Below are 27,053 nucleotides of genomic sequence, written 5' to 3'. Positions count from 1 at the left end.
TAAAGGTAAATCTACCTCAAATAATAAAATGGGAATTTTAGAAAGGCAAACGGACAGTGTAGGTTACCTAGGTAAAGGGAAACATTTCCTATGCTAGAAGTAAATGTGTGTTTCCCACATAAATGGAACATGTACGATATCTCATGAAGAGGTGAGCCTTTTCCCTTTTTTGTAATCTGCTCACCACAGAATGGGGATTGCTGGGGATTGATTGTACGTTCAATTGTTACATTCATGTTGTTAAAACAAAGCCAGTCATGAGAAATATATATATATATATATATATATATATATATATATATATATATATATATATATATATATATATCGTTTTTGTTATTAATTCTCTTTTTAAAATGTCTTAAGCTTAAATACATTACCTGCACGTTTCCATGGAGATGGTCTGGGTGGAGTCAAATAAACAGCGGAACTCATCAAAGAACAGACGCGTCATGTGAAATGTAATCTGTCCAGGAAGTTTTCTTTTCAATGGCTGAATTAATCATTGATCGTAGCTGTTTCACCCTACAGTGGTGTACGTGAAACTTTTACTAGGGTTGAAACCTCCTCCCTCCTTCGGCTGCACCCATCCCTACCCCACCCCACCCCATGGCACGGCACTGAACATGTTCAAAACCAACGGCATTTTTGTGCAGTGTGTTTTTGGTGAGAGAAAGGGGGCTTCCATTTTTTTTTACAGCAGAAACAATATGGCAAGTTTTAAAACTAATTATTTACTCGTGTGTTTCTCGTTTATGGTAAGTTTTTATTATTATTATTATTATTATTATTATTATTATTATTATTATTATTATTATTATTATTTTTATTATTATTATTTTTAGTATTATTTTTATTATTATTTCAGTATTTTTGTAATACACACGCGTATATATCGGTTTTGGGTTGTTACATGTATTTGTAGATACATTACACAGTTTGCTAAATGTGATAAAACAATCACCTTTATTTAAATTAACACATCTTAAAATACATATAAAGTTACGTCACGTCGCATTATGTTTATTGATTGTCAGTGAAAAAACGTTTCACAGTTGTTTGAAGTTTATATGTTATGTTGTAGAAAATAAGAAAAACGCGTTACCTTTAAAATTAATATTGTTATTCTCGACTGCTAGTGTACGTGACCTTTAAGTTACTTTTTTTATCCTAAGAAATGTTGCCTTAGCCTACTCTGGTTACAAAGTATACAAAGTATGCTACTCGTTTACTATATTAAAAGCTTGTAAATATAATGTACATGTCTGGTTATTAGACTTTTTAAATATATCAATGTTGCATAAAATTGACTGATAATCAATGTAATAGTAATTGTAGATTAGTTTGCAAATTGTGCGTCTCTTCACATACGAAACAGACAGCAGTATCACCAGAAACATAACGCCTAAATCCAGTGTCCTGCATGATCTCTAAATTTTTTACAGTCGGGATTACACAGTATGTTTGAGTCAATAAAAACTAAACAACAACAAAAACAGCTTTCTAAATGTATAATGCAATTGCAAAATCTCAAATCAGAAATTGGCGTTAAAATGTATCCCTCGAGGGTGTATATTTATGCCTAAGCATTAATTACTTTTACCTTGAACTTCTACATTATTATTATTTATTAATTAGCCGACGGCCTTATCCAGGGCGACTTACAATTGTTACAAGATATCACATTATTTTTACATCCAATTACCCATTTATACAGTTGGGTTTTTACTGGAGCAATCTAGGTAAAGTACCTTGCTCAAGGGTACAGCAGCAGTGTCCCCAACCTGGGATTGAACCCACTACACTCCGGTCAAGAGTCCAGAGCCCTGACCACTATATATATATATATATATATATATATATATATATATATATATATATATATATATATATAAAAAATAAGAATTTGAATCTACACACACACACACACACACACACATATATATATATATATATATATATAAGGGCGTCTGCTAAGAAATAAATAATAATAAATAATATATATATATATATATATATATATATATATATATATATATATATATATATATATATATATATATATATATATATAGTTATATATTGTGTGTAGATTCAAATTCATTATAGATATTTTGCAAGTAAGGCAAAAAAACAAAACAAACAAAAAAAACAACCCAAAACCTGGCACAGGTTTGCTCTGAAACGCTTTTGAACAGGTATTGTGGCTTTATTTTTAATATAGTATGTGTATGGGTTTTAATTAGTAATTTGCTATAATTTTCATGTTTATTCTTGGTGATATTATTTTATATTTATTGCAAAGAAAAACCTGTTGAAACTGAACTGTGCAATTATTTGGCATTTCATATTTTTAACCTAGAAAATGACAAATTGGGGGTTCCTCACTGGGCTTGTGAATTCACTACATTCCGTTTAGATTACTATGTCGACGCAGGGGACTTTTTTGACCTTAAAAAGAAACAAGGACCAGGGGTCACAAATGGAGATTGGATAAAGGGGCATTCAGAACAGAAAATAGGAGGCATTTTTTTACACAGAGAATTGTAAGGGTCTGGAACCAACTCCCCGGTAATGTTGTTGAAGCTGACACCCTGGGATCATTCAGGAAGCTACTTGATGAGTTCTGGGATCAATAAGCTACTAACAACCAAACGAGCAAGATGGACTGAATGGCCTCCTCTTGTTTGTAAACTTTCTTTTGTTCTTCTGTTCTTACTGTTCATTACAGATTGCAAAGACCTGTGTTAATCATAAAGATAGACTGTCCCCCAGCATAACTCTCACTTGGGCAAAAAGACTGAATAGTGTCACTTTTTGCATTTACAATATAAATACAAACTCACTTTTAAGGAATGTTTGGTAATTTAAGGCAGCCATTACATTTACATTTCTCCCAGAAAATGAACAATTTGCAACCCTTTGGTGGTATATAAATGGATGTAAGCATGTTATAATTGTATTTTTAAGGTATCCACCTTATCCGTCAAAGCATGTGTTCGTACTGTGGAAGCAGCAGTGCCTGAGGAGTTAAAGGCTGGATACATAATCTCAGAAGGTAAGCTACAGTATATCAGAAATATTACCAATTCATCATTGGACTCTGGTTGTAGTATAGGGCCTATATGTTACGATAAGTCAGAATCTTGTAAATCTTAAGTTTTACCAGTAACTGTAAACATTTTACTAAGTAAGGTAGTAAGGTGTTAAATGTAATACTTTTTGGACATTTACCGATTTAATCTTATGATTTACGGGTTAGGTCCTTACATTGGTTACCAGTGAGCTACCGAATTGATTTTAAAGTTGCTGTAATAACTTGTAAGGTCCTTCATGGATTAGGGCCATCCTATCTCCAAGAACTACTAACTCTGTATATTCCTATTTGTTTCTTGAGATCAGAAAATGCAGAACTTCTAGTTGTTCCAAAAAGTCGTCTTAAAACAACTGGCGCCAGAGCTTTCTGCTGTTGTGCTCCTCGGTTGTGGAACTCTATTCTGATTACCATTAGGCAGGCTGAAACATTGAATTCTTTTAAACCTAAACTGAAACTTTTTTTTAAATGTGCTTTTAAATAATGGTTGTAACTGGAGTGTGTTGTACGCATGAGCAATTTGGTTTTGTTTTTAACTTTGTACAGCGCTCTGAGATGCCATGGCTTGAAGAGCCTATATAAAAATACATTTGTATTGGTAAATGTCTTTTTGTAGCAAGTTTTGCTTTTGTGGATGAGGAAAAAAAAGCTGCAAGAAATAGATGTCTACAATTATTTATTTCAGCAATTTTTTTTGCAAAAATGTTAATTCAGTAGTATTCATACCCTTTGATGCTATGATATTATTGTATACAAGGTGCTAGAATTTTGATTATGGTAATGCAAAACCTAATTCTAGAAAAGTCTACAAAATGCTGGATTGTAGGTGAACATTTTTGGAGAGTATAAAAGGGTTAGGCATATGATGATTGGTGTCATTACCAATAAGTCAATATGGGACACAGCAAATAGTTATCTGAAGACCTTAGGCAGAACATTATTTATTGTCATAAAGCTGGAGAAGGATACAAGAAGATTTCTAAGCATTTGAACTATTGTTTCTATTATCAAGAACTACAAGACTAATGGTACTGTCACAACTCTCCCTCGGTCCTTTCACCATGAACAAGTAGAAGAATGGCGAGGAAGGTTAATAGCAATCTGGAAATCTGGAGACCAAGAGTTTCCATTTCAACCATAGGTTGAGTATTGCATGGTGAAGGTCTCAATGGTCACAGGCCAAGGAAAAAGCCACTCTTATGAAAACGTCATAAGGACAATGACTTAAAGTTTGCAAAATGGCATTTGAATGATGGATATGAGTTCTGGTCAAAGGTTTTGTGGAGTGATGAAATAAAAATCGAGCTATTTGGTCATGCTGATAGTCGTTACGTTTGGAGAAAGTCTGGTGAGGCGTACAAAGAAAAGAACACCATACCTACTGTCAAGCATGGAATATCCTTTTATGGGGCTGTTTTTTCATCTAATGGCACAGGAAATTTAGCTGTAATATGTGGTAAAATGGATTCTGTAGCATACCAAAAGATACTGGCAAATCGTCTGAAACCCTCCTCTACAAAACTTGGTTTAAAGTGCAACTGGACGTTCCAACACGACAAAAATCCAAAGCACACATCAAAATCTACTTCAGAATGGTTAAAGAAGAATAAAATCAAGGTTCTGGAACGGCCTAGTCAAAGTCCCGATCTAAATCTGATTGAGAATCTTTGATATGAGTTGAAGAAGGCTGTGTGCACAAGAGAAGCATTTTGAATTTTGCATTGAAGAATAGTTAAATCACTAAAGAATCATGCCAAAAGCTCATTGACAAATACCCTAATAGTTTAAAAGAGGTTATTATTGCTAAAGGTGCCTCAACTAGATATTAATTTCATTTTCCTTTTGAATTTGCATTTTTTTAGTTTTGCAATAAAATTGCAGAAATAAATAATTGTAGATTATTTTTCTTAACTTTTTTCCTCATCCACAAAAGCAAAACTGCTGCTCAAAAGATTTTTCTATAATTATTTGTTTTCAAGAAATTTCTAGAAATTTGGGTATGTAAACTTTTGACTACAAGTGTGTGTATATATATATATAATGTGTGTGTGTGTAATATATATATATATAGTTAGTGTTATGACAATATTAATAATAACTTACTAAGGAATCCTTTCTTAACATCTTTTTTTATTTTGAATAAAGTTAATTTGCAACACTGCTTAAACAATACGCACTTGGAGCTTACTACCAGTGATCCAGACTTTGCCATTCAGCAAGATGGTCTCCTCTACGCAACACATTCAACCAGGATACGTTCTGGAGAAAGGGCTTTTGTAATATGGCTACAAGACCAACAATCGCAACAGAAGTGGAAAATAGATGTCGCGCTGTCAGTTGAACACAATATGGTAGGTCAATGGATTTCATTGTAAGTTTTAAGTAGTTATACAGTAGGATGGAGTGATTTTGTAGTGCATTAACAATTAGTGTTTTCTATATAGTAGCTCCTGCACACCAGTAACATGTCCTATTAAAGCTGTAGTTGTAGCTATAAGCAAGGCCTGGAGATAATTATAAAACCAAAATGCCCCACATTTCTTTAGTGTAAATACACAAGATTTTGCCCACAGACTTACCACTTCACTGAATGTTTTAAGTCCTGGCTGTTTTTTTTTTGCAAAGATGCCACCACAACAGTGTCAAAAACTCAACCCATATAACGTAGTTACTTCGTATTTTCAGTTATAATTGTATTGGCAACCATGACATTGTCCTCTGTCCTAAAACGGCTACAATATTGAGGTCATGTGGTTTTTGAAGTAACAGCTGCATATAGACAATACACTTTGAGTTATTGTCTTAATGTTTGATTTTATTACTGAAGTTTCATTACCAGTGTGGTCTAGTAAAAAAAATAAAATAAAATAACCATTTCTCTTCTGTCTCTGGTATAACGATACCAGGGCTAGAAGTTAACTTTAAGGCAGTAGTGAGGATTTGCTACCTGCCTGGAAAGTAGGTAGCAAAATGGTCTTATTCGGCAGCGGTTTATTCAACTAATAGTTATATATACAAATAATTAAAAAAAATAATAATATCCCAAACTGTCACATAGTTGGCCTATATTTAAATCAAAGTATTTATTGAAACCACCTTGTGCTCAACTAAGTAATGGAACTAATGCAATTCCTTGTCAAAATGTATTTTGTTTTATCCTTAAGTTCTACAAGAATACAACCATATCTGTCATCTAGGCATTTGATATGCCATGAGTACGGTTAACCAGGTTATGTCTCATTGGTGCAAATTAAGTGGTACGAAACTATCCTCTTATTTGTCTTCAGTTGTTGACTGAGGTTTCGGTAACTAACAAATCATACACACCTATGCAGACAGCAAAGTAACGTGTGCCACATTATCATTGAAACATGCATTGTATGACCTTATAAATGACCTTATGAAAGCTATATCCAGCACGGTACCGCTACATATAAAAGATTAATGTAACATGTTATACTAACTGCTTTGTTCATAAATATGTATGCTAGAATTCTCCTCCTGGCTCAGCTCGAAGTGTATGCTCGCACCCTGCCTTTTCACTGTGTTTTTAAATGCTGTACAATTTTCAAGAAATTAACTAAGAAGTAATAATGGAATATCAACCAATATTTAAAAAAAACAAAAACACGCTGGATTCATTTTATTAAACCGTGACACTAGTTAGCTATGTATGTAAGTTATAGTTTGACAATGCAATATATATATATATATATATATATATATATATATATATATATATATATATATACAGTACTGTGCAAAAGTTTTAGGCAGGTGTGAAAAAATGCTGTAAAGTAAGAATGCTTTCAAAAATAGACATGTTAATAGTTTATATTTATCAATTAACAAAATGCAAAGTGAGTGAACAGAAGAAAAATCTACATCAAATCAATATTTGGTGTGACCACCCTTTGCCTTCAAAACAGCAACAATTCTTCTAGGTACACTTGCAAACAGTTTTTGAAGGAACTCGGCAGGTAGGTTGGCCCAAAAATCTTGGAGAACTAACCACAGTTCTTCTGTGGATTTATGCAGCCTCAGTTTCATCTCTCTCTTCATGTAATCCCAGACAGACTCGATGATGTTGAGATCAGGGCTCTGTGGGGGCCATAACATCACTTCCAGGACTCCTTGTTCTTCTTTACGCTGAAGATAGTTCTTAATGACTTTCGCTGTATGTTTGGGGTCGTTGTCATGCTGCAGAATAAATTTGGGGCCAATCAGATGCCTCCCTGATGGTATTGCATGATGGATAAGTATCTGCCTGTACTTCTCAGCATTGAGGAGACCATTAATTCTGACCAAATCCCCAACTCCATTTGCAGAAATGCAGCCCCAAACTTGCAAGGAACCTCCACCATGCTTCACTGTTGCCTGCAGACACTCATTCGTGTACCGCTCTCCAGCCCTTCGGCGAACAAACTGCCTTCTGCTACAGCCAAATATTTCAAATTTTGACTCATCAGTCCAGAGCACCTGCTGCCATTTTTCTGCACCCCAGTTCCTGTGTTTTCGTGCATAGTTGAGTCGCTTGGCCTTGTTTCGACGTCGGAGGTATGGCTTTTTGGCCGCAAGTCTTCCATGAAGGCCACTTCTGACCAGACTTCTTCGGACAGTAGATGGGTGTACCAGGGTCCCACTGTTTTCTGCCAATTCTGAGCTGATGGCACTGCTGGACATCTTCTGATTGCGAAGGGAAGTAAGCATGATGTGTCTTTCATCTGCTGCAGTAAGTTTCCTTGGCCGACCACTGCGTCTACGGTCCTCAACGTTGCCCGTTTCTTTGTGCTTCTTCAAAAGAGCTTGGACAGCACATCTGGAAACCCCTGTCTGCCTTGAAATTTCTGCCTGGGAGAGACCTTGCTGATGCAGTACAACTACCTTGTGTCTTGTTGCTGTGCTCAGTCTTGCCATGGTGTATGACTTTTGACAGTAAACTGTCTTCAGCAACCTCACCTTGTTAGCTGAGTTTGGCTGTTCCTCACCCAGTTTTATTCCTCCTACACAGCTGTTTCTGTTTCAGTTAATGATTGTGTTTCAATCTACATATTGAATTGATGATCATTAGCACCTGTTTGGTATAATTGTTTAATCATATACCTGACTATATGCCTACAAAATCCCTGACTTTGTGCAAGTGTACCTAGAAGAATTGATGCTGTTTTGAAGGCAAAGGGTGGTCACACCAAATATGGATTTGATTTAGATTTTTCTTCAGTTCACTCACTTTGCATTTAGTTAATTGATAAATATAATCTATTAACATGTCTATTTTTGAAAGCATTCTTACTTTATAGCATTTTTTCACACCTGCCTAAAACTTTTGCACAGTACTGTATATATATATTGTGGGCGTGTGGGTGCGCACAGACGAAGCAGACAGTAGTTTCCAATCCAAGTTTGTTTATTAAACTTCACACGAGTAAAAAAAAATAAACTTGCTCGCTTACTTCACAAAAGAAAATACCATCCTGGTTGCGAGATGAGATGTAAAGAAAATAAACAGTTCAAACAGGATTTGTATAACAAAAAAAAACCAACAACAACAATGTAAACTAACTGGACAGTTAACCACATCCAGTTGACTTAGTTGGTTCCTGGGTTTTACCAGGTTGTTTGTTGGCTTCAGCTTGTCTCCAGCATGTGAAAACCAGTGGCGTCTCTTTCCCCATTGCTGTATTCCCTTCCAACAGCGCTAACCCAGGAAAGAAGATTGCAGTCGCAAAGGCAGTTTTTTTTAGCTTCTGTTTTGTCTTCCCGGTCAGTCTTGGTTGTGGATAAGCTCACGCTGCTCACTGGTTGGAAGTCAACCTTGACTGGCTGTGAAGGCTTTCTTTTAAAGGGTGCTGGATCGTCTGGTAATTGGACGGTTACAGGCTACAGGTGCGGGCCAATTAAGGCTAATGAGAATTAACCATGGTACAACCTTGATCCCCTACCTAACCACACCTGCAACCTGTTTACCCGTTAACTCCTTGACATCATGGCAGGCAAGTATGCTGACCACAGGTCTATCATTGTGTTATCTGCAACACCTGTGGGCTTGTACCTAGCCTGCCATGAACGCCTCCTGCTGGTGAACCTGTGAGCTGGCTCACATTTATATATATATATATATATATATATATATATATATATATATATATATATATATATATATATATAAACTAATTATATATATATATATATATATATATATATATATATATATATATATATAATTAGTTTATGTAGAGACTTAAAAATCAGACATGCATTGGAGAAATTTATAAAATTATCAAAACTTAACATATTATATTTCTTAAGAATGTGACAGTGAGATATTTTACTGGCTTTTTATTTAGAACTTTCAAACTCTGTTTGTATAGAGAGAAGTGGTTGTAACATAGTTGACCCAGCCTGTGACCATATAGTTATACAGTAGGACAATACATCTTAGCAGCAGTAGTAGGTAAATAGTTTCGAACCACCATTGAACCTCAATATTTGTCTTTGTCCAGCTGCTACAAAGACAGAGCAATACTCAAAATGAAACCTAAGCTGTTAACTCTGTCACATGATGAGAGGCTTAACTTTAGGCAACCGTAGTTCCAGCTAGCAGTACCGCATACACACATTGAATACGTCTGTGGAAAGCCCTGAATCTGTACTCTTAAACAGATAGGTGGTGCTTACGGTGCCCGAGTAATATGTGCCTAACCTTTGGTGCGCTGGTGCGCTGGTGTCCCCAAAATGAAATGGGGCTGAGTTTTAAGAGTTAAAGCGAAAGTCACCGATTTACTGTTTACTTACTGCTGAAATTTAAGCCCTGTGTGTGTGTGTTCTAGGATGTACACAAGATTTTCATGTTCGGCTGTTCATTCATAATTTAAATATTCATTTGTTTTTCAAAAAGTAACAAAAGCCATTATATTGTTCTGAAAGCAGGCAGAAACAGCATAGCAGCAGGGGCAGGGGGCGTGGCCGTGTGTGTGTGTGCCTTTATTTTACAGCAAGACCTTACAATATGTAACACGTTAAAATAGAAAAATATCCTAGCAGTAAAGAATAAGTTGTGTAGGACTTACTTTACCCCATTGAATTAACTACAAAACAAAGGGTGCCAAATATCAGTTCAAAGCTCCCTTACTAGAGGCTCAAAATGGCCGACCTGCATTAGTGCGGTGGCTGCAAATTGATTTTTTCAAATATGGATTTGTATGACCAACACGTATGAGAAGTAATATTTTTGTTGTCATTTTAGCTTTTTAAATCTGGTTTATGGTATTTTTTTTTAAGTAACAATTGAATTAGAAAAGGAAACATGCACTACTTATAACTTGCCAAAACTGACTCACAAATCAAGATGTTAAACCAAAACAAGTGTCAGTAACTTCATTACAAAAACACAATAGTAGTAATTAAATTAAAATAAAAATTTAAAAAAATGTGCAAAACTCGCTTAAAGCAATTGTTTTGATACACAGCAATGTATTGCCTGCTATTGTGAAACTGCGTGCTCCTAACACACCGTTCAATAACTGCTAATGTTTCGGGGTGAGAGCGGTCTGCTATTGAACGCTGGGCTGGTTTGTTGCTACTACACACGCTTCTTACATTTTCTGCAACGTCCGCAACGATCCTCAATGTCTGCTGCCAGCTTGGAAAAATACTTCTGCATTTACTACAATCAAAGCAGACTCTTCATTTTAAAATTGTGTTGGTGAAAAGTTTTTTATGTTTGGATGTACAAAGTTCATTTCAGCAGAGTTTACTGTCCACAATTCCTTCATTTGACCTGGCATGGTTTCAAGCGAGTAAATGTTTTTTACTAGTGTCACAAGCTGTGACTATAACGTTTTGTTAGTACAGTTAGTATTGCTGTTCAACTTGTTTATGTATACCCGTTTTTACAAGTTTATATTGTGGAAGATGGGTAGGAGAGTTGTTTTAACCGATGTTTACCTGTTTCCTGGGCAATTTTTTTTTTTGTATGTAAAAAAGAAAGATTGTTCATAAAGAGCTGTAGTGTTGTATATGTTTTCATGAAAGACAAAAAAATCCATTCTTGGTTCTGGTGCATTATATTTTGCTATTAAACTCTTTCATGGATTGATGTTCTGTGAAAATGTGTTACATTTACTAAAATAAATGCTTTTAAAACGACCAAATTCCCATTGGGCTTATTTTACTTTTAGATTTTTTTTTTTTTAATGTAATACTATGCAGGACAGTCACCATAAGATGGTATTATATTACTCTATTATAAAAAGAAAACCATAGATATGTGAATGCACCTGTGTTAATGGGTGAAACCAGGGTTAACATCATAACAAAACCGGAGCCGCCATTCTCCATGGCAGATTCAATTAGTATTTTATAGACACTGAATAAACTTAATATCCTGTTAGGTCATTGCCTGTTATCATATAAAATCGTAATGGTTTTTAACAGTTATTTATTTTTACTTTTGGTCTATAAAATAAACTTCATACCTTTTTATATTGCATCCACGTTGTTCTCGTACTGTAGGTATTTGTGCTCCACTGTCCAATAAGATTTGCATTGTGGGCCTCACGTATCTACATGGGCCTGTACAAACCTATCTATCAGGAAGATCTATTAGCAATGGTTTCCCGCTTTATGAAAGATACTAATAATGTACGTATTTAAAAACAAAACAAAACAAAAAAAAAACCTAATACTGGTAATTATGTACGTGTTCACTAAGGGTCGGTCATATAAACTGCAGCATAGGGTATCAGAAACATGCTACTGCATAAAAAACTAGTAGCAAATTAAGAGTTTTGGGTAGCAAAATGCTGTCAAATATATGTCAACTTTGAGCCTTGAACGATACAGACCACATGCTATGACATAGGGTTTTTACAGATGGTACACAATTGTATTCTATGATTCTTTCAATAAAGTTCCATTACCGGTGGTGTCCAGTGAACTTTAACCATTTCAGTGCCACGTTATTTGTAACCTCTGGACATATCAATTTACAAACCATTCAATCCGATATGACATGCTCTATAGATTATGCCACTGCAGATGCTTTGTTTCTTGCCCACAGAAACTCCCATTTCCAGTTTTATATATAATAGTTTTCTTCTTCTCGTTTTCTTAAGGTAAAGAGAGAGGTAAACCTGAAACGCTCCAAAAGACGATGGAGACCACTACCTTTTTCTATTCGAGAGAATGAGTTCCCACCATTTCCAAAAGAAATTCAACAGGTACTGTAATCTACATATGAAGACTGTTTTTTAATTTGACTGTATTGGTATTTTTTTGGTCTGTGAAATAAAGCCTTCATTTTCAACAAGTGGAAGTTGGAAGGCATATTTATGAATTGTAATTAAAGTGGTTAAAACAAAAAAAGTAACAAAAAAATAATTAAACCACACAACACTCTGGAAGTTTGACACTAGACATTTAAAGAGTACTGTAAAGAAAATCACTGCCCCCCCCCCCCCCCCCGTCCCGTCCCGTGCCCCCCCTTTTAGAGAATTTTTTGAGAATTTTAGGAAAACACCTTTTTTTGTGTTATACTTTTTTACAATTGATTTTTTTTCCTACATGCTTAACACCAATAAATAAAGATACACAGGTTTAGTTTCGAAATAACCCTTATTTGCCCTTGTTATTCCCACATCACATCTGTGTTGACCTATTTTATTTTAGCTTATCAAGTACCCAAACAAGTTCAAGAACATATCTTATTTGTTTTACTGAACATTTATTTCCAAAACCGTACTTGGACAATAGTTCCAGCTGCATTGGCTTTTACAAATTAATTTGTATTCAAATTTAAAAGAAAAGTATTTAACAGTGCTGCTTGAATCAATAAAAGCAGCACTGTTTAATACTTAAGTGCCCCATCTACTAACCAGTAAGCAAAACATCTTCGTGTTGCATATGGTGCAGTACAGTTGCATTAAATCTCCAGCTGTACAAATACGTTCATTTTGTTTTGTTAATCAGAACCAGAACCATACACATACTTTACAAGTGTACCACTGTGTTGCACTGACATGTAGAACATGTTACAGTATGTATTAAAGGCATTCCAAGTACTCCTTTCAAACAAAATGTTTTCTACATCGGGCCATAAACACATTCCTCCTCTATCAGCTCGTTTTTCTTTTGCCATATTTAAGTTTGTCTGTTTTGTTTCCAGTAACTTACTGTTTTTTCAGCATTGCAAATGCCATGCATTTCAGGAAATTCAACAAAACCAATTTCAAACCTGTTGTGTAGCATTTTTGTTTTTGACTGTCCTACTTTATCCAGTCTCAGTAACCTGCATTATTATAGCATTGCAGTTACAACAACTTGATAAGTTTACTCGGCTAACCAATAGCTGTTCGCTACGGATCCTAGGGGCGGGTTCTTCTAAATGTTGACAAATCAATGGCTCGGAAGGGTGGGAATAAGGACATTTTATGTACTGACAGCTATTGTGTTAACAATGAAGCAGTATAGCTGTGACGTTTTCATATTCCGAAGATTGATAACTTTAACCACTCCCCCCCCACCCCATCATAAACATGCGTCTGGATCTAAAGGAAGTCAGTCACGAGTCTGAAAGCTTGTGTTTTGCGTTTTCAAATGACTAAGGGAATTGAGAGTAACAAATTAAAACTTAATTAGAACAGTGGTTTTGTGTTTCTACCTAGCAACATGACCTGAATGCCGTAGATCCTGAAAAAATAAATCGGGTTGATGACAGTTAAGTTTGTGTGAGCCATAATAACCGTGGCTGTAGTAATCCCATTGTGGCACTGGTACAGTAGTTTAATATTACACATACCGGCGCATACATCGCACCGGTGTATTAGTTGCTCCCCACTTTTAAGGGCCCTGCAAAAATGCCTAGAAAATCGACTTCTACAACGTCTTTTGCGGTAAGTAGCGGGGTTCTTGAAAAGTAATAGCATTATACATTCCCACGTTTTGCTGTTTAAACGTACCAGTAATCTTTCATTTTCATTAACATCCTGACAACTTTATACACTTATAACTTTAAAGTCTGTTTACAAGAAGTGCTCTTGCTTTTCTGTAATGTACTACATCATGGATTGTTATTGCTGTGTTACCTGTTTGACAACGTTGTCAATAATCTTCACACTATCAGTGCACTAGAACGGACATTTTGAAAAGAGCTTTGAAACAGACCTTAAAGGTATAAGTGAAAAAAGTTGTCAGGATCTTAATGAAAAGAAAAATGTACAGGTATGTTTTTTAAACAGTTGTAGCAACACTTGGGGACGTGTAACAATATATTTTTTAGAACCCCACTGCTTACTCTTTTAAAGAATGAGAGGCAAAGAATATTCAGCCTCCAATATCAAGAAAAAAAAACTGGTGTTTAATGTAGGATGGTGTTAAGTGCTTTGTAAATGTGGTCCTTACTGTTATTTGAATACTTTTAATGACTTTGGGCCCTTCTGAATCATGTTTAGGAATCTATACTTTTAATAATGCATTTCTTTTTTATAGGTCCAATCTGACAGTTCACAGAATTACGATATCATTTATAGAATCTATGGTCAGGGAGTGAACCTGCCGCCCATAGGTTTGTTCTCTGTGGTGCCAGAAACTGGAATGCTGAAAGTACACAGGGCTGTGGACCGTGAACAAATTGCTGAGTACAAAGTAAGTCTGTGCCTCTCACAGCCTGAAGGGCACACAGTGAACACTCTGCGCATGAGCACTGACAGGAGAGGGGGAGGGGCTTGGTTTGTTTATTTACCAGCATTCAGTTTTACATTCCTACCTCTACCTCGTTACTTCACTTTTTTCTTTTTCATTTGTTTACTTTTATTGATGTTCACATTGTATAATGTACTTTGTAACTGCTGAGAGAGAGAAATACAAATTAAGGGGAAAATATATGACCCTGCAGTATGTCAGGCCATCCTCACAAGTGTAGTATACGTTATAACTAAATACTGTACCATGGATAATCTTAAGACAACAAAGGGTATGAAGACTACTCTATAAAATGAATACAATTAGATGCAAAAATAACCTATACAGCAACTTTTCATAAAACTTTAAAACAGGTGGTTTCTCATGTTACTGAAATTACAGCAATACAAAAAACAGCAAGTACCTTTTAACAGCAAGCCACCTATAAAGTGAGAACAGTTGAGACTTCTAGATTTCAATTATAAACTGTATTAATGTAGAATTCAATGTTGCTTTTTTTGTGAAATTAAAACATCTACTTCTATAAAGTTGTTTTTTTTTTTTTTTTTTTTTTTTAACATGGAGCAACAGAGACATCTAATGGCTAGATGTATGTAATCAGTTAAAGAAAATTATACTTTGTCCCTGGATTACCTCTCCCGTGAATAGCTCATCACCAGGACCTTTTCTAATTTTTTTGTTGTGCTTTGTTTAACAAGTGTTCAAAAGCAGATACTTTTCCATCAATAGAAGGCTTTCAGCAATAAAAACAGCATTAAGTAACTTTTTTTTTCTTTAGTTCTTTGCAGAGGCAAGAACAAAGGATGGCATTAAGAGAGATCGGGATCTTGATATAACTGTTAAAGTGGAAGATGAAAATGATAATCGCCCTGAGTTTACTGATGTTGTTGTTCTCTCTGTACCTGAACACTCTGAAATTGGTGAGAATTATTTCAATATTTTCTGCGAACATAAATCAAATAATACTAATAAACCTGTGCTACTATTTATTTACTGATCTATGCATGACACAATTAAAACGTAGTTTTGACAAGTATCAGTAGTTACCATCTATGTATTTTAGCGTGTCTCATCCATAGGCGTCTTTCTTAAGCAGCCACTTATATCCTGACCTGTTTTTGATGCTTCTTTCTGTAACATTGCACATGGAACTTAGTTTGGCAACTTTGCTGTAAAATGCCTGAGCAATGGAAAAAGCTTTTTGTGGTTTAACAGATGCTCCGTAGTTTGCTCACTTCCATTGTAAGTGTTTTGTTGATGGTGTGTGTGTGTGTGTGTGTGTTTTGTTTGTTTTTCCCTATTTGTGTTTTGTGTGATTTTTAAAGGTCAGTTGAGCTATGCATTCACACCTTTTGATCAGGATTATGTGATTTAAGAGAGTGCTTTAAAAACACTTTCTTAACTCTCACTAGCATTACCACATTCTCAAAAATCTCTTGTTTTGTTGATACTTTTGCGTTCCACATGTTATTTTTACATTTGATTCTGGTAAAGATAATTACTTTCACTGCCCCATTCTTTTGATGGGCGTACTTTTTGATCTTCCCTTTTAGTATTTGGTTTCCTCTCTCCTTTAAACATAATTAGACTTCACATAGTTTCCTTTGGGAAGAGAGTTTTCTTTTTTTTTTTTTTTTTTTTTTTTTTTTTGAAACTGTTTTGTTTTCAAATGCAGGTGCTATTATAGGACAAGTAAATGCCACAGACCGAGATGAGCCTGGTACACTTTTTACGCAAATGGCTTACAAAATTATTTCCAGCACTGACCTGTTCAGTATTCAGTCAGAAACAGGAATTATGTATACAGCATCTACTGCATTGGATAGAGAGGTGAGTTCATTGTGATCCAAAAGCTATCTTCTACATTTATTTATCATTATTATTTTTACATTTGTTATACAAAATAATTTTATATGGTACAGTGATTATTAAATTACATGTCCCAATTCAATATTTTTTTTTATGATTTCTTAAATACGTTTACACTTCTACCCATGAAAGTCTTGTACTACTTATTACGAAGCATCTAGGCACAACATACTTAGTTATAGTAGTGTTTACAAAAAATTAAATAGAACTCTGGCTGATCAATTAAAGGTTTTTTTGGTTTTTTTTGTCCATTTCAGACGAAAGACACCTATGAACTTACAGTAGAAGCCACGGATTGTAAAGGTCAACATTATGGACTATCGAATACAGGAACTGTTAGGATTGTATTAACAGACATAAATGACAATCCACCTACATTCAAAGCCAACAAAGTAAGCTGAAACCTGAGTAAATAGATCGTGTTAAGCAGTAGTCAATGTAACATGCCTAGGGGACTGTTGGAAGGATCCCCTATGTGTTTCTTTCTGAATAAGTGGGGGATTCATCAGATTTGTTCTCCCCCTGTCCTCAAGATGTGGAACTACAGTTTTCTTTAAATTTTTAACTTAAATGACATTTAAGCAAACATATTCAGGAACTCTAGTGGCATAGCATTATACATGAATACCTCTGAGTGTTTCTTATTGTATACGAGATGTCATCTTATGCAGTTTGGGTGAGAGGACTGCAAAGCTGAGCAGAGACGTTCTGACTACTCAAAATAATGAAACACCCTGCACCCTGATATGGGCCATAGTGATCTACTTTTTTAAAATACTAATATTTCAAATTATGTATTTACTGCCATGGAGGAGAATGATTGTTACTGGTACTTGTTTCTTTACAGTATGAAGCGAAAGTTGAAGAAAATCAGAAAGATGTTCTTATTTTACGAATTCCAGTGGAAGACAAGGATTTATTTAATACATCTAATTGGAAAGCTAAGTTTGTTATAAAAAAGGGTAATGAAAATGGAAATTTTAGAATTGAAACTGACCCTGTCACAAATGAAGGACTCCTGTATGTTGTTAAGGTAAGCAGAATAATTATTTGTTTCAATACATTTAAACATGTCAGGTGCATTAAAGGGGAAGGGAAATGACGGGACTTTGTGCTTTCAAAGTGTTAAAGATAACATTTCCCACTTAAAACACCCTTGTATTTGTCATATAATACAATTGTGGCAATGCAGTGCTCAGGAATGATTTGAAACAACACAGTTCACAATTAAATAGCTCTTTATTTGGCAGGGCAGCTTGTTTTGCAATCAGAAATAATACCTGGCTCTACACAACAATGTGTATCGCGCAGGTAAACCACGGGGTTCAGTCCTGAAATAATAATACCTGGCTCTACACAACAATGTGTATCACGCAGGTAAACCACGGGGTTCAGTCCTGAAATAATAATACCTGGCTCTACACAACAATGTGTATCGCGCAGGTAAACCACGGGGTTCAGTCCTGAAATAATAATACCTGGCTCTACACAACAATGTGTATCGCGCAGGTAAACCACGGGGTTCAGTCCTGAAATAATAATACCTGGCTCTACACAACAATGTGTATCGCGCAGGTAAACCACGGGGTTCAGTCCTGAAATAATAATACCTGGCTCTACACAACAATGTGTATCGCGCAGGTAAACCACGGGGTTCAGTCCCGAAATAATAATACCTGGCTCTACACAACAATGTGTATCGCGCAGGTAAACCACGGGGTTCAGTCCCGAAATAATAATACCTGGCTCTACACAACAATGTGTATCGCGCAGGTAAACCACGGGGTTCAGTCCTGAAATAATAATACCTGGCTCTACACAACAATGTGTATCGCGCAGGTAAACCACGGGGTTCAGTCCTGAAATAATAGACACTAAACAAGACACACAATCCCAACACGGTCACAAGTCCAGAGTGAGTGCTCTTGGGTGAAAGTGATGTCACGGGTAAACTCGAGACCTACTTCTCTCCCATTTTCTGAACTCTTTCAGGACATTTCTTTTTCAGTCACTTCCATTTCCGACCACTTTCAGCACCAATTTTCACGCAGTGCCTAAACACTGGTTAATTCGTCTCTAGCCACTCCTTGGCCTTGCCCACAGCTCATGGTTGACAGTTTGATCAAAGTTTCTTTGTCTTGTCAAGCGTAATTGACGCTCTCCCCCCAACCCCCCCCTCCACGTTTGAGGAGAGAAGCGGTTCATGTCAATGTCCAGAATTGCCTGTTTATAGAGATCTTGGTTCGTGATTACACAAAGGAATTTTTACGAACTCAGCTTCGCAAAGCTGCATTTTTCTACTTTGACCAAGAGATTGGGGTGGGTGGGAAGAGAAAAACATTAACTTGCAGTTGCAGCTTTCTCAAACAAGTTTAAACAGTGTATATTGCATCCAGCAATAACCTGATTTGACTGCACTGTCTGCTACAACACAGACCAAAATGCAGCATCAGTGCCAGTTCTGAGCTGTCATAACTTGTCTGTGTGAAAGGGGTATTACTTGCACTTGAAGCTGATCTGTAACATATAACTGCACTTTTCTAGGATGCATTTCTTACCTTGGTCTAGTTGTTCATGGTGTCTTTTGAAACTGAAATTTAAACTCCCTCCTGTTCTATTATGCTTTGATATTGACTCAGAAGCATGTACACGGAAGAGCTGCATTTTAAGTCACAATATGGTAATACACTACAACACAAATGCTAACAGCTATGAAATATTTTACATTTGCTGACTTTTAAATAAGTATAGGATTTTTGTATTAAATGTAATATTTTTCCTTTACAAAAAAATATACATTCGGTTTTGGTGTAAAAACCTAGATCTGTCCCTGTCTTTTGAAAATTGTTTAAAAGTAATGTTGTATAACAATTGTTTATATTTTAAACTTGTTTTACAGCCATTTGACTATGAGAAAAATAAAATTGTAAAGTTGGAGGTGGCAGCTGAGAATGAAGCAGAACTGGTTGGCACTAAAAGCACTTGGGCCACCGTTCCAGTAGATGTTAATGTGATAAATGTGGACGAGGGCCCAGAATTCGAAACGCCAAATTTGTTTCTTCGTATTAAAGAAAACGAGCCAAATGGAACACTTATTGGGATATACAAAGCATTGGACCCAGAAACTAAAAGCAGTGATGGTATAAAGTAAGGAAACACTTTTTATTTATTTTTTTCATCCACATAATTAATCTAAATATTTTTTTTGTTAAAGTATATTTATATTTTAAGTCATTCATATATTTCTTCTATGGGTGGAGAATAAAAATGTAAAACAAAATCTGATATAGTACTTTTCTGGTAGTGCAAGTCCCTTTCCGTGCAGTTAGTAAATCAGTCAGTGGAATATTTTAACCCTGCATGTACCAGTGTCTAAAAAATCTTAGTGGCTTTAAATGAACTGTCATTCCAAGTGTATCGTCTCCAATAAATTAATACTTTCCGTAACTTTTTGTAGCTTTTTTTGCCTGAAACATCGTAATCAAGGGCAATAAAATAAAATATTTTAAAGTTTACGCAAAGTAAAACAAAACTATTGCAGGACAACCCGGTTGGCATAACTAAAGATCGGGTTAAGGGTTGTAGGAAAGCCATAGGTTGCATGTGGGGCCTATGTTGTCACTTGTTGATTTAATTAATTTAAAACATCATCTGATCAGAGAAATAGAATATAATGAGTACAATTTAATATAATGTAATATTTTCTTATGCTTGAACGCATGCTTGTTTACATTTGCTTTTGCTAAATAGTGTACACAAATATGACTGATTGCTAATCAGAAATCTAGGATTACCTGCTTAATCCAAGATTTACTAATCCTGGTTTAAATTTGTGGTGCACTGTAACTGATTAAATATATAACACCAGATCAACTAACCCTAGTTTAGCACTAAACTGAGTTGTATTTAATCCATGTTGGTGCAATTGACCCTAAGTGTTCTGATTAACAGGTTATAAAAACAGAAAAAAAAACATTCTGTACAGCCAATGTTATCTTGATTTTTATTATTTAAATGCAATTAATAAATACAATACAATTTGCATTGGGTTTTTAATATGTTTGCTCTAGGAAAGTATGCCGCAGTTTTTGCTTTATGCTTTCACCACAGTGAAATGTTGTAGTCGTAGTAGTATTTTATTTTATTTATTTATTGTAAGTTTAGGGTAAAACTATTTAATTTTTGGTGTTCCTGGTAACAGATATTATAAAATATCAGACCCTGCATCATGGATACAAGTTGAAAAAAACACTGGCAAACTCCTAGTAGCTGGCAACATGGATAGAGAGTCATCATTTGTGACAAACGGCATGTATAATATCACAGTCAATGCTGTCGACCAGAGTAAGTAAACCACTTGATATCCTTGTAATATTTTCAAATCCTTGATTCAACCCGTTCTGAACTTCCAAATATTCCATATATAATACGAGTATGTCTATTGTAGCTTAACTTATTACGGACAATTGTTGAAGTTATTGCACATACCGAGTAATTTTTATATAGCACAATATTATCAGAGCTATTGTATTCTGTATTTTGGGTACTGATGTGGACTTCTATATGATTTTCAAACTGCAATTACTACACCTTTTTAAGACAAACCTAGAGATCTTAACTTTTGTTCTTGATTGCTTTAGGTTCAAAAACAGGTACTGGCACAGTAGAGATATATTTAGAAGATGAAAATGATAACAACCCTATCATCACAAATAAAGACTTTGTGATTTGTGAGCATTACGGACAGTTAGGATATGTAAAGGTTGAAGCAGAGGATAAAGATGCAGAGCCTTTGTCATCTCCTTTTGTATTTAGCTTCCCAAAGGACCATGATAAAAACTGGAAGATAACAAATGAAAAAGGTATGGAAATAATCATTTATTACATATGAGAACCTTTAAAAACCTATGGATTGGGTGCATTATTATTATTATTAGTTTATTTAGCAGACGCCTTTATCCAAGACGACTTAGAGAATTAAGTGAACTATGCATCAGCTGCAGAGACACCTCCTTGTGCTCCGTCTCACCTGAAAGACGGAGCACAAGGAGGTTAAGTGACTTACTCAGGGTCACACAATGAGTCAGTGGCTGAGGTGGGATTTGAACTGGGGACCTCCTGGTTATAAGTTTCTTTAGCCACTGGACCACACAGCCTCCTTAATAGATGCTAACATCCCTTATTAAAGTTTAAAAGCATAGCACAGTGTGGTAAACCATAGTGAAAACACAGTAGTGTGAAAGATTTGGTAAAATATATTAAAAACATGTAAAACTATCAAAACATTTTGAATGATATGATGCTGCACAAAATATTTATGCAGATAAAAATATTCCAGGATAGCAATGGACCCATACCATAAAATATTAAGTGAAGATGGGTTTTTGATATTTTGGTTTAAGTTTGTATACACTAATTTTATAGATATTGTACTGGTCCCAAATTTACTCTTGCCTTTATTCAAAAAAATGTCTTTTGGTCTGATTGAACAAACTGTCTCAAGTCGTAAAATGTGTATCTCTTCCAACATTTATTTATTTATTTATTTATTTATTAATGTTTTCTTTTAGCCACCTCCATGCACCTTGAACAAGCAACAGAACTACCTACTGGTACTTACAATGTCCCTGTGATTATTGGTGATCAACAAGGGAAAGGTGAACAACAGATCGTAACAGTCAGAATCTGCAAATGCATCAGTGGGCAGTGTGTTGCAAGCCAGACCTCAGCTGCACTTGGAGTATGGGGGATCTTGGCATTGTTGTTGGCTATAGCTTTATTATTGCTGCTCTGTAAGTATAATACTTTATTATATATTTTAAATGTTAATTTAAGACCTGCAAGAACTAAAACAAAAAAAAACAGTGTTGAACAATCCTCTCATCACATCTGCTGGAGAGCAATTTTACAGACTGCAAACCATAACACAACATAGTTATTTAAAGGTTTTGTTTCCCTTTGCATGTGAATCTGTCATCTTCCATCTTGCATGTCTGCATTTGCAATGCTGGCGTTGCAAACCGTAATTTGTATTTTAATCAGTGATAGGTAGTAATATTGAGAGTGCCGTATCTACGTCGAAATGTGGTGAATTTTAAAAGAAATATGTATCGGATTATGTTACTTTCAAGACATAATACATAATTATAATACAGAATATTATCAGATTATATTGTATTTGGGTAAATTAGTTTCTAAACTGTAAAAAAAATATATATATATATATGTTATTTGCCACAGCAATATCATTATCAGTGTTACACTATTATATTGGGCTCCACTGAAAGAGTTAACATTGAGAGCATTTAATCTGTAAGCAGTGGTTTTAGAACATTGTTAATTAGTCTTCTTTTCTGTTATTGAGAAATAACAAAATTGTTGATCTCTGTAGAAAACAATGGAAGACTAGTAACTGGTTGTATAATAAAAATGTAACAGCAGCCATAAATCAGTTTATAATCCATCCCAACCTGTCCGAATTCTATTTTTATCTATGTATTTATCTGAATAACTTGTAAAGAACATCTCCAGTAAAATGATACTGATTTATTATATTAAACAGGAACAATAAATGTGTGCTTAAGAGTAAAAATATGAAGTATATTTAACACTGTACACAGTAACAAAAATACAGTGATGTTTGCATTAGACTAAATACATTTTGTCTAATCAGGTATTTTGCTAACCTGTTTCTGTGGGAAGAAAAAAGAAAAAGTAGACCTTGATAATGGAGCTGAGGCAGTGCTGATCAAATCTAATACAGAGGGACCAGGTGAAGAAGTAATGGTAAGTTTAACATTGGTACACCAAATATACACCACCAACTGTAGTAATGTATTTTTACAAAGTTTGATTGTTCAAAGTTTGATTAATAAAAAACATTAAATAAGAGTATTGTACATTTTAAGGAAGTGCATTATTACTTATTTTGTAAATGCTGTTTTTTGGTCTTCTTCACTTGTTTAAATACCACAAAATATATATTTTAGGCAAAGACACTACAGAAAACAATCGAATGACTTGCACCTGCTTTCTCATAATCAGATTGAGTATTTTTCTATATTAAATTGCTATATATTTTAAAGTCTGAAAAGTCTTTATTTTTATATTAACAGGCTCCAAATTTCAAGATGTCTGCACAACAAACCGCCCTTGAACAGGAGTCACAATTTCTACAACAGTCTGGAGGCGGTTTGCAAGATATTAGGCTCTCTGACTTCCAGAATGTTAATAATGTCTATGGTAGTCAAACTCTGGGGAGTGGTATGCAGAATGATCCTAGCTCATTCCTCTCTGCCACCAACAGCACCTTCCAAACTAACTATGGACAACAGTTTGGAAGTGGAATTCAGCATTATGCAGACAAAAATGGTACCAGCATTTGGAGAACAAATGGCTTGGTGATTGATCAGGTAAGGGCTGTAGAAACAAAATCACTCTTCAAGTCTTCTGCTGTAGGAAATAATTAATAATCTAAACAAAGCACCGGTGTCTTCTTAACACATTGCTGCCTAAGCAGAATGACCGTATATGGGCATGAATATGACCACTTTGTGTTTTAGCACTTGCAGTTTTAGCAACCTTAAATCAGAAATTAAAACCCAGTATATCAACAGAAAGGCATTAAGGAGCTGTTTCCAATGTTATAATTTATTGTTGTGGAATGTGTTTTTTTTTCCATATAAACCACGCCTCCCAAAAAATATTGAAAAATGTATTATAATTAATATTTTAAACTGCTAATTTTGACCTCTTTCCAAGCAATATAGAAAACAACTTAGTATATAGGAGCTGTGCAATTCAGAAATGAAATATCTTGTACAGTTGCAGAGATACACAAGGTTTTACGATGCATGGTATTTTACGAAAAACTTCCGAAATGGCAAACACAGTCCAGCTCTTAAGACTTTCCAAAAACTGAGACTGGAAACAGTATTACCCTGTTTGTAATAAAAGTATATTTATTCATGAGTGTAGAGGTCACAAAAATTAAGAAAAAACACCCTTTTTTATTAAGAAAGAAGCAACTTACAACTTGACAACTTTGACAGCAAAACTAGAATAAATAAATCACACACACACAAACAAAGGAAGTAAACCAATAATTATAATAAAATACATACCTAAATAATAACTACTACAGCTAAATAATTACACTCCATCCTTACACACACACACACACACACACACACACACATACAAACAAAGGAAGTAAACTAATAATAATAAAATACATGGCAATAATAATAATAAGAAGAAGAAGAAGAAGAAGAATAATACCAAAACGGCTAGTTGGTCGAAGTACTTACCTTTTCAAATGAGTTGTAGATCAGCACTTCTGGACTTGTTGAACCGGAAACACAGACGTTTTAAATTGACCAGTGTGTAGATGAATCTGCAGTGAACTCAGCTAGAATGGCGGTGTCTGTAATACGTCTTTGTAATTATAATATTATCTGTCCCACCCACCCTAGCCCTAAACCAATTATATGGAGTCATGGCCCATAATCATGGCTATGACCCACGCAAAAAAAATAAAAAAATTTGGTGATTGGACAGCCGAGATATGACATGAAAGGTTATCGATCATATATGACCGATTTTAAACAGCTCTGGCAGCACAGGTTTAAATATGATGCGAAGACTCAGAAAATGAAGTATGAAAGTAATCTAAACAATAATAATAAATGAGCTAACATAATCATTTTACACTCTATATGCGTACCAAGTTGCTCTTTAAACCATTATGGGCTTTTTATACTCTCCAAGTGATTTGTATAATACTTGTATGAACCTTGTACAGAGATTTTTCATTTTGAAGTCATTTTTATTTATACTTTTAAAGAAATGTAATTAAAAAAAAAAAAAGAAAGAAAAAAACTAAAAATGTTTTTTGTTAACTTTACAGAAATTGAATGGCTTTGTAACCGAACACAATGACAGGTTTGCCGAAGACATTAGTCACGTCTATGGCTTTGAAGGCAGAGGCTCATTTGCTGGATCTGTGGGGTGCTGCAGTGACCTAAATGATGACAGTGGAATAGAATTTATAAATACATTGGGACCAAAATTCAGAACATTGGCACAAGTTTGCACAAAGAAATGAAGACATGATGATGACTATAGTGGGCTTTGAGAGAACATCTTGCAATCAGACCGAAATAATTCAGTGTTTGTAAAGTATGGGCTGTTTTACACAGATTGGAGTGATTTGTTGGGTTCTGGTATTTGAACATTTAATCTAACACTGATTTTGTACAGCTACTGTCATCTCCCATAATAACCAACCCATTGAAAACATTTGCTACTCTTGTAAGAGGCTTCTGTTCTTGTCTCGACAGACAAGCCTGATAATACTTAGAAGCTTCATTGTTGTTGTCTCTTAACTGTCTAGCATAGACATGGGTTGCATGAGGTGTGGGTTTTTTTGGTGTGCGTTTTTGCGATCAACTTTGTTTTTTGTAAATGTGTATTGGTAGTGGGATTCTTTTAAAAATATTACACCTCATTTAATGTACTGTATGCATCAGAAAGCTACATGAGAATTAGCACTTTCCTTTAATGTCATGTTTCCCTGCCTTTTTTGTATTTTTTTTATGTTTTTTTTTTTTTTTTTAAACGCTCTCATATCAAGCTCATTGCTGTTGCCTCAGGCTCAGTTTTACTTGATCTGATACAATATCTCACAATATTACAATTTACCAACAAGTTCAAACTATCCCAAGTAAGAAATGCTGTTCCTGATATGAAAATGAATTCCAGTTCTGTTGGTGTTTGGATAAGTACAGTATGAAAATGAAAAATGATTTAACACTTTTAATGCTGTATGTACACTTTGAGACTGTATAAATTTGTGTACCTTTTTTGCTGACAAATCAATGTTCCTTTTTTTAAATATTTGTTTTTTTAAATGATAAATTAGAATGAATTGCTGTAGAAGATTTAATGATTCTTTTTTGTAGAGCTAATGTTTCAAAGATAAATAGTATACTACTTAGAGGTACAATCTTAAAAGGTATTTTGTATGGATTAAATACATTGTTTGCAAATATTTCTAGTTTTATTACCCAGCTAAATGCTTAAAGAAGCATTTATGCACATCTTTTTATGCTTTGCAGCTTAAGGTTCTTGCATTGTATGGCTGTGCTCATTCAGTGGCAGCTTTATGACAAGGTCGCTGCTGTGAATGAAAACTTGTGTCGATGGTAACCAAGTAATTGGTTGATTGATTGTATTACAAAGGAAAGTGCTTAACAACAGTTTTCTTTGTGGAAAACACTGCTGTGTTGTATTAATGCTCTTTAATAAGCTGTATGTTTTAATTCTTGCATCTCTTTTTTTACATTTTTTGATTTATAAATAAATAAATACAGCACCATATCATTCAAAA

The 27,053-nt window shown here is 34.8% G+C and overlaps 1 protein-coding gene across 1 annotated transcript; it reads left to right on the top strand.

Annotated features, from left to right (window-relative positions):
• The first annotated feature begins 488 nt into the window (after nucleotides 1-488).
• LOC117399436 (desmocollin 2-like protein) lies at nucleotides 489-27,053 on the top strand. The gene is made up of 16 exons (XM_033998589.3): nucleotides 489-758; nucleotides 2,971-3,058; nucleotides 5,240-5,445; nucleotides 12,211-12,315; nucleotides 14,582-14,737; nucleotides 15,573-15,714; nucleotides 16,470-16,624; nucleotides 16,921-17,055; nucleotides 17,511-17,696; nucleotides 19,563-19,810; nucleotides 20,865-21,007; nucleotides 21,304-21,525; nucleotides 22,234-22,455; nucleotides 23,337-23,449; nucleotides 23,779-24,075; nucleotides 25,572-27,053. The coding sequence occupies exons 1-16, from the start codon at nucleotides 627-629 to the stop codon at nucleotides 25,767-25,769; spliced, it is 2,748 nt and encodes a 915-aa protein (XP_033854480.1). The 5' UTR covers nucleotides 489-626; the 3' UTR covers nucleotides 25,770-27,053.

The sequence above is a fragment of the Acipenser ruthenus genome, chromosome 4 (genome assembly GCF_902713425.1).
Source record: "Acipenser ruthenus chromosome 4, fAciRut3.2 maternal haplotype, whole genome shotgun sequence".
Taxonomy (NCBI): Eukaryota; Metazoa; Chordata; class Actinopteri; order Acipenseriformes; family Acipenseridae; genus Acipenser; species Acipenser ruthenus.
The sequence above is the reverse complement of the archived record's forward strand: the minus strand, read 5'-3'. Positions and strand labels throughout refer to the sequence as shown.

Excerpts from the sequence above, each read along its gene's own strand:
- LOC117399436 (XM_033998589.3), top strand. The coding sequence starts at position 627 with ATGTTCAAAACCAACGGCATTTTTGTGCAGTGTGTTTTTGGTGAGAGA. Across the intron at positions 17,056-17,510 it reads CTACATTCAAAGCCAACAAA|TATGAAGCGAAAGTTGAAGA; the intron begins GTAAGCTGAAAC and ends GTTTCTTTACAG. Across the intron at positions 21,526-22,233 it reads GAAGATAACAAATGAAAAAG|CCACCTCCATGCACCTTGAA; the intron begins GTATGGAAATAA and ends GTTTTCTTTTAG.